General features: G+C 35.1%; 1 protein-coding gene across 2 annotated transcripts; it reads left to right on the plus strand.

Moving 5' to 3' along the window:
* The first annotated feature begins 1,345 nt into the window (after window positions 1-1,345).
* LOC143555448 (proteasome subunit beta type-4-like) lies at window positions 1,346-5,515 on the plus strand. Of its 2 annotated transcripts, none has more exons than XM_077044990.1 (7): window positions 1,346-1,477; window positions 1,804-1,853; window positions 2,274-2,350; window positions 3,051-3,180; window positions 4,173-4,332; window positions 4,422-4,607; window positions 5,275-5,515. In XM_077044990.1, exons 2-7 carry the CDS (start codon window positions 1,810-1,812, stop codon window positions 5,386-5,388), a joined length of 711 nt encoding a protein of 236 aa, XP_076901105.1. In that variant the 5' UTR covers window positions 1,346-1,477; window positions 1,804-1,809; the 3' UTR covers window positions 5,389-5,515. The 2 variants fall into 2 exon arrangements, with proteins under 2 accessions (XP_076901105.1, XP_076901106.1); XM_077044991.1 differs by having other exon boundaries at window positions 1,378-1,477; window positions 1,807-1,853.
* The last annotated feature ends 7,585 nt before the right edge of the window (window positions 5,516-13,100 follow it).

The raw sequence follows: 13,100 nt of genomic DNA on the forward strand, positions 1-13,100 counted from the left end.
CAATTATAGATTAGTTATTGGTAATTTGTTTGATTTCATAATTACTCTGGTTATATAAATAATTACTCTAATAGAGTAATTATCATATCTTCTTCTACACCTAAACATGGTTTAAAACCCTAAAACTTCAGAATCTTTAATCGGCTGGTTAGTGCATTACGTGGGTTCAATTTAATGATCGCAAAACTCAAATTGAAGTTTAGACTCATGATTTTGGTTCTAAAATCAAGTTAATTTGATGAAGATGCGAGCGATTTTGATGAAAATTGGGAATTGATTAAATTTGATGAAGATGTCAGGCGATTTTATTTATTAAGGGTGATGGAAGAATCAATTTCTTGTTATTTACAACTATGTCACCACCCAATTTTCAATATTTGTTCAGTTCTCACGTTTAGTATGATATTTTACTTTGTATGATAACCTTCCCCATAAAAATAAAATATAATGAATTTCTATAAAATTATATAAAAATTAATTTTAAACATAAAAATTATTAAAAATTAAAATAAAATATAAAGTTTTATTAAAATAAAAATTATTTAATTTATATAAATATAATGAATTTTGTTTTCATAAATGGTTAAGCAAAAATTAAATATAAATTTAACAGTAATAACTAATCAATGTAATTTGGTAATGACAAAATTTGAGTAATCAACACGTACCCAACTGGTACGAGGCACAATTTTTTAATCGGATGTGAGACTAAGATTATAAATGCTATATATTGTCATCTCTAATAGTGTGTTGAAGAATGTGATCACTATCTTGGACCAGGGATGAGCAAATTTGGCACCGTCGGTACCGAATCTGTACCAAAATTTTGAGTTTCAAGATCGGTACGGTACCAGTATTTACTGAAATTTGACCTTCAATACCGGTACCGTGCCAAATATTTCGGTACTGGTACCGGTACCAAGAATTGATGATTTTCCGGATCGCTATTTTCAATCTAGTCACCTCCATCATCCATCGTCTTGTGTATGCTGATGATATTACCGTAACAGACAATGACAAATCCCTCATACCTTAATCTATCGCTCGACTACATTGTTAATTTGTTATCAAGGACTTGAGTCTATTAAGCTATTTCCTTAGACCTGAAGTTGTGGGTGTGGAGGCTATGGTTAAAATCTTTAACACAAATAACAATATGGATTTATATTTCAACCCATCAACTAAACACGATTGAGTCGATTGACACCCTAAACGAGGGAAAAAGGTGCAACTTCAAATCTAATCAGCTACCACAAAAGTGATAGACCCAAGTGGCAAGCTGCAAAAGTTAAGGGTTGGTTTTGCAATTTTGTTTCTCTTTCTCTTGGAGAGAACGAAACACATTAATTAATATTATTATTGAGCTTTCTCGTTCTCGTCAATAGAATTAAACAAACAAACAAGCAAGCAGCATTTGCAGCAGCAGCGTCTTCATTATCATCTCCGTTACAACAACACTCTCGCCATTACACCAACGGTAAACCTTCTCGTGCTTTCTTTCGTATACATAAACTTATCACTTTTACTCACTCGAGATCCCTAATTTCTATTAAGAGAAGAATTAAGAGTCTTAGCCTAGGTTAACCGATTTTAGGTATTTATTTTGCGAAACAGTGTTTGTTAATGATCGATTGAAGTCTTCTAAGCCAGCCTAGTTGTAGATTGTAATGCAATGCAGCTGTTGTTCTCAAAATTAGGGTTTATAGATATAGATCATATGTTATTTAGATCTTCTCATACCTTCAACATAGAGGACTGTTTGGATACCAAATCATATATGTAATTTGATTGTGTGTTATGCAGCAGGTGATGGATACTTTATTGAACTCAGAGGGAGATTCTCAGAGGACTCAGTATGTACTCACTTACTAATCACCTCTATTCTATTCTTTTCTATTATCTTACTCACTTCATCATCAAACATGTCCAATTCTTAGTTAGCTTGATAATAATATGAAGCAACGTTTTTACCAATTTTATCAAACTGTTGTGTCATTGTTTATTTGTCACATTCAATGTCTTTATGCTGTGATCTCATCTACTACGTTTCGATGACACACACACGCTTGATATGAATGTTCTGACACCAGCCTTATGTTTGGTATTTAATAAATAAATATAAACTTTTTAACTCTCAAGTCAAACCTATTACTTTCAAGATTCATTTTGATAAGGGATATTGGCAGCAAACACATGTTGAATTAGCTCTTTTTATCATTATTTTTTATTAACGATCATGGTGCTAAAAGAAGGATGATTGGTTTTTGAAACAGGTATCCGTATGTGACTGGTACATCTGTCATTGGAATCAAATACAAGGATGGTATTCTCATGGCTGCTGACATGGGAGGTTTGTTTATGCTCTATAACCTCTGCCTTTTGTTAAATTCTTTTACTTGTACAAATTACATGATGGAATTGATTTTCAAAGTTGTTTAATTGCTGATTTAGTTTCAACCATGCACATCTTGTTGTGTGTATGCATATAAGTATGGAGAGTAAATTCGTTACATTTATTTGAATTACTGGTTAAGATAATCCTTACATTTATTTGCATATAAGTATGTAGGCACATAGCCCTGCTTGCGGTGCGCACATATGATGTATATATGTGTGAACCCTCGGGTGTGCAAAAGTGAAATTGCACTAATTTTGACGTTATTTTACTAATCTCGTGAAAATAACGTTAAAAGTGACGGACGGTTAATCAGGCATCATGTAGTGGCGTTGATAGCTGAAAGATAAGGGTACATGCACCGATCAGCCGGTGTCCCGATGATTGAGTGCTATGTGCCTTATGTCCAAGGCTTGATGCAAAACTACTATCGAGCCGGGGATCTCACCGGAATTAGCCTCTCTATCCCTATGGGGTAGAGGTAAGGCTGCCTACATCTTACCCTCCTCAGACCCTACCATAGCTTTGCTATTGGTGGGATATACTGAGTACGATGATGATGATGATGATGATAATCCTTAAACAACAAAATTTTAAAACAAACTTATGTGAATCATCTGTGTTGAATTTTGGTAATACTGTTATGCACTCACAGGGTCATATGGATCTACCATTCGCTATAAGAGTGTGGAGCGATTGAAGCAAGTGGGAAAACATTCTCTTATTGGTGCGAGTGGTGAAATCAGTGATTTCCAAGAGATTCTAAAATACCTTGATGAACTCATGTAAGTATCTTTGCTACTTATTTCTGAATTATTTTTATTATATAGCGCATAGTGATTGTTTTACATAAAGGTGAAGCATTAACGTGTAAAAAACGGGCCCTGGTAATAAAATGGATTTGGACTTTGGATTGGGATGACCCAAAATATTGCTTGTCAAATATTAATAATTTTTTTATGAATAATAGCGATTTAGGTTGTCACATATGATTACAAAGATAACGCTATTTCAACAGTAATCTAATTCTTTCTTTAGTAAGGAGGTTTTGTGGCCTGTAACCAAACTGAATGAATGCATACAGATCATGTTCGTGTTCGTTCGTTTAACTTTAACCGGACAAACGATCGAACACGAACAATTAAACGGACATGACCTTGTTCGTGTTTGTTGATTAAAAAAACAAACGTGTTCGTGTTTGTTTATGCCTGATCTTTAACAGTATAAACGAATGCTTCATGAACGTAAAAAAACAAACATAACTGAAGTGAACATAGATGAATGAATATAGCTGTGCTAAAATCAATCAAAATTAAATGGGAACAACGATGTGTTGGCCTTGGGCCTAAGAAGTTATTGAAGCTAGACTTGATTTTAATGGGCCTAAATGTGTAAAAGGTTTAACAGAATATATTAACGAACGTAAGCAAATGAACTTAAACAAACGTAACAAATTGAAATGAACAAGCACAAACGAACACTCACGAACGTAATATACGAACAAGACATGTGTTCATGTTCATTCGGTTTGTTACATAAACGACATAAAGGAATTTCCCATTGAATGGTTCGCTGAACGTTGCGTTCATTTACTGGTCTATTTTTTACTACTTGGTCTGTACCTTTTAATCTAATGCTTTTTGATATATAATCTATTTGATCCGTTAGAGATAAACACATAGAACGATTCAACCCGTTTACAAATAAATAGAACCAGGTCTAAATGAAGTTTGAACTTGTAAGCGTTTTAAACTATGATTGCTACTTTATACAACAGTTTGCATGACAATATGTGGGATGATGGCAACTCACTTGGCCCTAAAGAAGTGCACAATTATTTAACTCGAGTGATGTACAACCGCCGCAACAAGTTTGATCCATTATGGAATTCACTTATTATTGGTGGCGTGAAAAACGGGCACAAGTATCTTGGATCGGTAGACCCTTCTCTCTCTCTTCTTTTGCATTTTCTGAATCTGTTAGAAGTTTGCTTTTGATTATTAATTGGTGATTAAATTATGTGCAGGTCAGCATGATTGGTGTTCATTTTGAGGACGATCATGTCGCAACCGGATTTGGAAATCATCTTGCGCGCCCAATACTTCGTGAGGAATGGAGGGCAGATTTAACTTTTGAAGAGGGTGTCAAGTTATTGGAAAAATGCATGCGCAACCTTTTATACCGTGATAGATCTGCTGTCAACAAGCTTCAGGTGGTTGTAATTATTATTGTATCATCGCATAGTCTTTTAGTTTAGTTGACTTATAATTTCATATTTAATTGTTGTCTCTTTGACCATAACTCGAGTCAATCAATCAATCAATCATACCCAGTGGAGTCCCACCAATAGCAAAGCTATAAGTAGGGTCTGGGGAGGATGGGATGCAGGCACACCGTACCTCTATCCAACGGGATAGAGAGGTGGCTTTCGGAGAGACCCTCAGCTCTTGACTACATATGTATGTGGCAATATAAAAGGAAATCAAAGTTCTACTATAGTATAATTGATAGTAGCACGTAGTAAAAATTATAATACTATATATATATATACTATATATAGTAGCACGTAGTAAGAAAATATCATAATGGTGTGTGACCAAAAATAAGGTAAATAGAGGCCCCTATGGTATTCATTTCACAACTATAGTATAATTGATAGTAGCACGTAATAAAAATTATAATACTATATATATATACTATATATAGTAGCACGTAGTAAGAAAATATCATAATGGTGTGTGACCAAAAATAAGGTAAATAGAGCCCCCTATGGTACTTTATGGTATTCATTTCACCCTAAAAAACCCTAAAATTTGTCTAGATGATATATGGTATTCATTTGACCATAACTCGAGTAATGATGATATATGAAATTACAGATAGCAAAGATCACGGAGGAAGGTTTGACTGTCTCCCAGCCTTACTCTCTCAAGACTTTCTGGAATTTTGCTGCTTTTGAGAATCCGACAGTTGGTGCAACAGGATCATGGTAACTTAATATGGTCCCAAAACATGTTATCATGATGCTTTTATGTTCTATGGTTACCTTTGTTGATTTTAAATTCCAGTGAATTCACTTTGTCTCTGTTTATGTTTTAAATATGTTGGGATTTGGTGTGATATTGTGTTTTGCTGTGTTTTGTTGATTAGGCTTTAATTTGGTGGCCGGTAGATTGTCTTTTTTTTTCTTTTTCACCGTGCTGCCGTGTGTGAGTTGACAGCTCGAGGAGTCAACTTTTTTAGTTTGTAGCTCAAATTTGTCTAGATCGCACACGCTAGAGGTGCATAAAGTACCCGGTTCCGGACCTGACCCGGAACCGGTTCCTACCCGTACCCGACCAGCGGGTATGACCTGGTATAGGATTTCTCTCTGGAAGTGTACCCGAAATCGGAACCGAAAATACCTGGTCAAAACCCGACCCTACCCAAAACCTGTAAAACCCGGTCAAAGATCCGACTATACCCAGAGCCGGTTCCTACCCGACCCGGTTTTGACTTTTGAGACCATACTCAGTTCCAGTTCCTGAAAATACTCGGTTTGTGCACCTCTAGCACACGTTAACCTTTCAAGTTTGATTATGATCTCACTTATAGATATAACCGAGTTCAAAACATAGAAGTAACCTACTTGTTAAGATTGTTTAAAATATGTACATTGGGCGAACAGGATGTCTTGTTTATAAGAAAAGGTCTAATCCCATCTGTTTATAAGAATGGTTCTTGGATTTTATTAGATTGTACTTGGACATACACATGCATATATAGGAGGATTAAATATAAAATAAATTTTTGTATAAAGAATACAGGAAATAATTTTGGGTTATTGATAATTTCAATATAATGTTGAATATTAATTTAGTGTAGTTTTGTATGTGCTTTTTTTAAAACATTTTTTTTTATTTTGCATAATATGGATATTTTTTTTATACAAAATAGTTTTTTTGAATGTATCCAGCTACGCTTATATGATGATGTTATATGTATGGGTGTTCTTCGAGTTGATATTTCGGGTTTTGGATTTCTCGGGTAAGGCTTTTTGGGTTTGAGAATTTTAAATCTACAACCGAAACCCGGCCCTAATCTTTCTTGGTTTTTCTTGGTTTGGTTTATTCGGGTTCAAGTTTTATCTGGTTTTGAGTATATGATCTAGAAAACTACTAAATAAATAAAATACTAAAACTAAAGCAATATAATCATCTTCATTCGTAGCGCAAATAAGCAATTAATAAATCAACATAATCTAAAAACACAATCAATAAATAAGCAAAATTAAAAAGTTTAGTGATAAAATAAGTTAAACATAAGCTTCTTCAATCTTCACATCTTCATGACTGATTCCCCGTTTCTTCATTTCCAATGCTATATTCATAATGATAAGATGTCAATCGAACGGATTATTGCAAACTGTAGAACTGTTGCTTAAGAGAAATAGAAAACGATGATGTGAATTAAAGATGAATACTATTTAAAAACGGTAGAATTCGTATGATGTATAGTAATTATTACACTAAAGATATGTTAAGGACAAAAGCAATCTTGGATTACTATGATGTATATGATCTTAACACGGTATTACCAAAAGAATATTACGACTTAAGGTTCAAAAGACTGTGGCTCTTTTTCCCTTATACAAATACCATAATTTTATTAGTTAAAAGAGATATTTTTTTTATTGTTTTTAGAGTAAAGTGTCATTTCGTTCTTGTGGTTTGACAATTAATGCGAATTTAGTCCAAAAAGTTTATTTTTTTACATATGAATCCTCCACGTTTCCCAATTCCCCGTTATATTTAATCGTTAAGTCATGGGTAGACATGTCTTTTCACTATTTCTTTATTATAATACTTAGTTCATTGAATTGCGGTTTTCGTCCATGTGGTTTGTCCAAATATGTGGTTTTAGTCCAATTGTTTCAAGTTTGCAATTTTCGTTCTTGTAGTTTCATTTCACTTGCAATTAAACCCAAATTTATTAACCTCGTTAAGTCTGGTCGTTAACTCATCTTCGTGCCCCTCACGTAACGACCAATTTTGTCGTTTTTCTTCCAAACTAAACCTCAGTCCTAATTCGCAAGCCCCCTCACGTGAGGGGTTGGGGCGTATTTGGGAAAAAAGAAAAAAAAAGCACAAAACTGCCCCTCACATGAAGGACGCACTGATGGGTTTACCGACCAGACTTAAGGAGATTAGTGAATTCGGGTTTAATTGTAAGTGAAATGAAACCATAGAGACAAAGATTGCAAATTTGAAACTACTGGAATATAACCGCAGATTTAGGCAAACGACAGGGCCGAAAACTGCAAGTCACTGAAATAAGTATTATAATAAAGAAAGAGTGAAAAGACATGTATATCCTTGACTTAACTATTAATTTAACGGAGTTAGTGATTTGGATGTAATTGACAAGAATTGAGAAACATGAAGGGTTCATATACAAAAGATAAACTTTTTGAATTAAATTCACATTATTTATAAAACCACGAGGACGAAAATAGCACTTTACTCTTGTTTTTATGCTGCAAACTTTCAAAAATGCCAATGTGCCATTAGCTAAATAAAAGGCCAATGCACCACAAATTAAATAAGACAATACAGTATGTCAAGAAAAATGAAAAAAAAAATAATGAAAAAAGGAAAGAAAAATTGAAATAAAAAAGTGTGCAGTGAAAGCTTAAGGGTAAAGACTTATTTTAAGATTCAATTTTAACACGGCCCACTAAAGTTCAAGCAAATTAAGATTCAATTTAAAGTCAAGTATATACTGTCTATATCAACTAAAGAGCTGAGCCTACCGACACATCCCAAATTATATGCTCTGATTTTAAAAACTCATTTTCTTTAAAGAATTCAAGAGTGATAATGAACGGTAGTTAATATCATTCCCTGTTTAATGCATAAACAATTTTTAAAAACAAGGGACAAAAACTTTTAAAAATTCTTTTTGGATTTTTTTGAACAAATTCTCTTTTTTATTTATTATTTTATTTTTTTTAAACAGTTTTATTTTTTATTCCTACAACTAAGTAAAATAAATTCCATCCTCGGCAATGTAAGGCCCCGAACCCGGTAGCCTTACTTTAGCGTCGGATTTACTCATAAACACAGTTCTTACAAATCAGAGTTCATTAAAACTTTCGCGGAATATAAAAACTTTCATGAAACGTTACAGCGATCCAAAACTTGCCTTAATTAAACATTCTTGTCTTTCAAAATAAACGTCAATTACATTAAAACATCTTAAGTCTTCAGATGCCAGTCTCCTATTCGCCCACCATGTGCCCGCTCAAGCTAGCTGTCTCATTCTACTCACCTGCGTGCATACTAAAAGTCAGCTACGCTGAGTGAGTTATAGTTAATCGGACGCCACACAATACATACACATACATACATATCCGAAGATACATATCCATACTTAACTAGTTACCCTTCTGTTCTTCATACATACTTGCTACCATACATACATACATATCTACAATCACTAACCTCAGTCTACCGAGAGTACGTTCATAGTCCGCCGTCTATACCTGTACTCAAGGTCGTGAACACGTAAAAGGTCCGCAGTCCTTACCTATGTTCACCATTTATGGTACGTGCAAGGTCCGCAGTCCTTCCCTATACCATCCTACATCCACAACACGTACAAGGTCCACAGTCCTTCCCTATGTTGCCACCTAATTCATAGCACGTACGAGGTCCGCAGTCCTCCCCTATGCTACCATAACACAAATACATAGCACGTACGAGGTCCGCAGTCCTCCCCTATGCTACCACAATACAAATACTTAGCACGTACGAGGTCCGCAGTCCTCCCCTATGCTACCACAATACCAATACAGCACGTATAAGGTCCACAGTCCTTTCCTATGCTGATGCCTATCTATAATACGTATAAGGTCCGCAGTCCTTAACTACGCCATCACCAGCCGAGTCTATGTCCGACAGAAGCTAGAGGGATTTGCCATCCTAACTTACTATGTCGAACGTAGAACTCACATACCATTCGTGTACCTGTATACACATACCTCACATATACAATAATTACATTATAGCATAAGAACACTCTAGGCGTTCCTTACATCATTCATTTAACAACCATACCCCTTGTCGATACGTGCAATATCCGAAGATCGTTCACGCCCCGACAAGTATTCATTTGTAATGTTCATACATCTTCGATATATAATATTCGTACCTTTATTTTTAACCTGAAAGTACGCGCAATATCCGAAGATCGTTCGCGTACCGACAAACAATCATTCATATCCATCACATATATCACATATGGCATACACTTATCACTTAGGATAAATGTATTAACAAACACATCGAGTATGCACACAGCCCCGAAAACATAACAAGGAATGGGGCTAGAAACTCACCTGAACTCTGCTTCTTCCTCCGATAGTTGTAAATCCCTTCTTTAACTGAGCTCGGCTGACTGTATAAGTTACACGTATCAATACTCGCCTGATTTAATCTGGTGGCCTAGTATTAGCTTACTTTTACTTATCGTTTTTAATTTATTTTCTAATCGAACTTGACTTTAGGCGAAGTTAAACCTTAGGCGAACTTAGCTTTAGGCGAAGTTAAACCTTAGGCGAACTTAGCTTTAGGCGAAGTTAAACCTTAGGCGAACTTAGCTTTAGGCGAAGTTAAACCTTAGGCGAACTTAGCTTTAGGCGAAGTTAAACCTTAGGCGAACTTAGCTTTGCAGGCGAAGTTGTCATCAGGCGAACTTAGCTTTGCAGCGAAGTTGTCATCAGGCGAACTTAGCTTTGCAGGCGAAGTTCATCAGGCGAACTTAGCTTGCAGGCGAAGTTGTCCAGCTGCAGGTACTGTTCGTCCTTAAATCTCTTAATCATCTTCGTTTCTTAACCAAATAACTCGATTTAGGAATCCACGGAATCGTCTGACCAGCGCCTACAAACCCCAACCATCAAATCGACCTAACATCGATGTTTAAAGGTTGCGATTTAGGCATATAGGTTACGGGTTCTTTTATCAATCGATTAACCCATCAAATCATAACCACTTTCAGTAAGTTTAGCTTTGTTGGATTCGTTTTTACCATACAAACACAGATCTATCATTTCTATACTAATCCAAACCTAAACGAACAAGTTCTCGATATAAACGTACCGTAAATGAGTCGAACTACGAACACGAGCTGGTCTTGTTGCTTTGGTTCGTCACGACGATCTAGCACCAACGAGCTCGGGTCCTCGCCTTTGGATCTTGGTTCGGGTTGTGTGTGTTTTGGAGTGTGTAGAGATTAGGATGGATAAATGGATGGAATGGAAAGGATTGGGGTTTAAGGGGGTATTTATACTCCCTTAAGCCCATGGACCGAAGGCCCATATTTCCTTTTGGTCCATATCTAATCCCATCTAATTATCCTACTAAGTCTTCATATTTTGCTATTATTATTATCGTTCCACTAACTCGTTTATTTCACCCGACAAAATAATATAATAAATATTACTTTAGAAATTTCGGGATGTTACAGGCAACGGCGCCAAAAACTTGATGTGTGCCTAATTCACGAATCTATATCTATGAAACTCACAACTAAGCTTTAATTTTAAAATTGATTATCCTACTAATTCCACACATAACCGATAAAATGTACCGATCGTAAGTAGTATAGAACTAAGAAGTCCGAGTATCGAACACAAGGACACGTGAAAACGTTATAGATTACTAAACCCTAGACAAGACCTTCCTAAGAATAATATTTTGATTAAATTTAATTTTAAAATCTACTTGACCTAATTAACTTTAAATAACTTAATTAATTAAACTGGACTAACTGACAAAACTTACCAAACTTAGAACAGTTAACGACCCTTAACTGATATGATGGAAAAAACGTCTACCTAGGTAAGAATCAAATTGACGGCTCAACAAGAAAATGGATATGAGTGATCTCACGACACCGGTATCTAAAGATGACACAACTAAGTCTCGCTCAAGCTAGCTATATCACCTTTCGGTCTCACTAACAAACCTTAACTACACTTAATTGATTTGAAAAGCAAATCGGAAACGATTACTAAGGTGCTCTAATTTCGACTCTCCTCTCGGACTCACCGACACTCAACCCTAATGTATATGAAACTACACAACCACGGATAGAGGAACAATTCAATTTAACACAAATTAGATCAACTAGTCGCTCAAAAACCCAAACTCGACAAGAACCGAGCTCGCTCTCACGCAATCCTAATACTAGCATGCAAAGGCTATGAGACAACCCTAACTTCTTATCACCTCTCTGTCTCTAAGAAGGTGTAAAACCGTTGAATTTTATCAAATAACTCACTTTACAAAACCCCAAGGTTGTATGTACCGCAAACAAACCCTAAACACAAAGACTAGAATTAAACATGCAAAAATCAATCAATAAATAATCAACCAATAAAAGCGTGAGGTTTATGAAGTAATATTAAAAAAATTCCAGCAACTAAACACAACCTAATTCATATATAAATCAAACTTTACAATAGCAATTCAAGTTTTATAATCAAACAATACATAAAACACATCAAACTTGAACAATCATCATCAAACCTACGTATAACTAACAAGACTAGCCAAGCATCTTAAATGGACAGCAGCATATGCTTGTAAAAATATTCATATTACCCATCCAAATCATTAGTAAACTCATTCAACAATCAAGAATAATCAAACACAACTCAATCTTTAATTCAATTGCAAAAGAATTCAACTTTAAGATAAAAAAACAAGACATTTGTGAAACTTAAATCAAACCAAAGTATATGATGATGAAGTATGATGATGATGGCGGTCTTTGAAGGCTTAAAACACTTAGAAAACACTTGTAACTTGGCTGCAAAACTCTCTTTTACTTCCTCCTAGCTGCTGCCGATCAGAACCTTCACCAAACTAGGGTTTATAATTTTTTTCTTCTTTTCTTCCTTGCTGCTGATTTCGTCTCTAGGGGCTGGTTAGGGTTTGTTTTCGTGTTGTTTATTATATTATAACACTTATGGGCTTCACAAAATGGATATGGGCCTGGCCTTTAACTTGGTTCTTCAATAATAGTGCACAATGGGCCTCTGAGTCTCTTTCAAAGCTCGGTATCTTTCTTTTTAAACATGTAACCTACAAAATACATATTCCTGTAAGATCATACTCAAAACAAGTTAAAAACATTAAATATTAGATGAACACGTGATTAAAACAATGATAAATAGTGCGGAAAATTAGTGTGTTTTACGACACATCAAATATCCCCACACTTAAGACTTTTTCGTCCCTGAAAAAGAAGTATGCACAGGATCATAACCGATAGATAGTTGCAACTCAACTCTTGATTCTTTTAATATTCAAAAACATTATCAAAACATCAACTGCGATTACTAGTATGTTGTCCACTTTAAACCCATGCTCTTTCCATACACAACGAGACAAATAACATGTGACGTTTTTTAAAGTTTATATGAACTAGTGGGAACCAAAATTAATAATAATATTTTTTTTCTTTTCTTTTCCTTGGTTTTACCGACCCGGAACCACCCCAAATTGACTTAAACCTCATATCCAACTGATCAAAACATAATGTAACATTTAAGCAAATACTGAGACGATCAAGGATATTGTTTATCCACACAAATTTAAGCATTAAGGTCTACTAGGCAGCCACTTAGATACTCAATTAAGTGCAATTAAGAACTAACGAG

The sequence above is a fragment of the Bidens hawaiensis genome, unplaced genomic scaffold (assembly GCF_021521415.1).
Source record: "Bidens hawaiensis isolate Kalapana, Puna unplaced genomic scaffold, B.hawaiensis_p1.1 tig00018132_1, whole genome shotgun sequence".
Taxonomy (NCBI): domain Eukaryota; kingdom Viridiplantae; phylum Streptophyta; class Magnoliopsida; order Asterales; family Asteraceae; genus Bidens; species Bidens hawaiensis.

Excerpts from the sequence above, each read along its gene's own strand:
- LOC143555448 (XM_077044990.1), top strand. The coding sequence starts at position 1,810 with ATGGATACTTTATTGAACTCAGAGGGAGATTCTCAGAGGACTCA. Across the intron at positions 4,333-4,421 it reads GGCACAAGTATCTTGGATCG|GTCAGCATGATTGGTGTTCA; the intron begins GTAGACCCTTCT and ends AATTATGTGCAG. Across the intron at positions 4,608-5,274 it reads CTGCTGTCAACAAGCTTCAG|ATAGCAAAGATCACGGAGGA; the intron begins GTGGTTGTAATT and ends ATGAAATTACAG.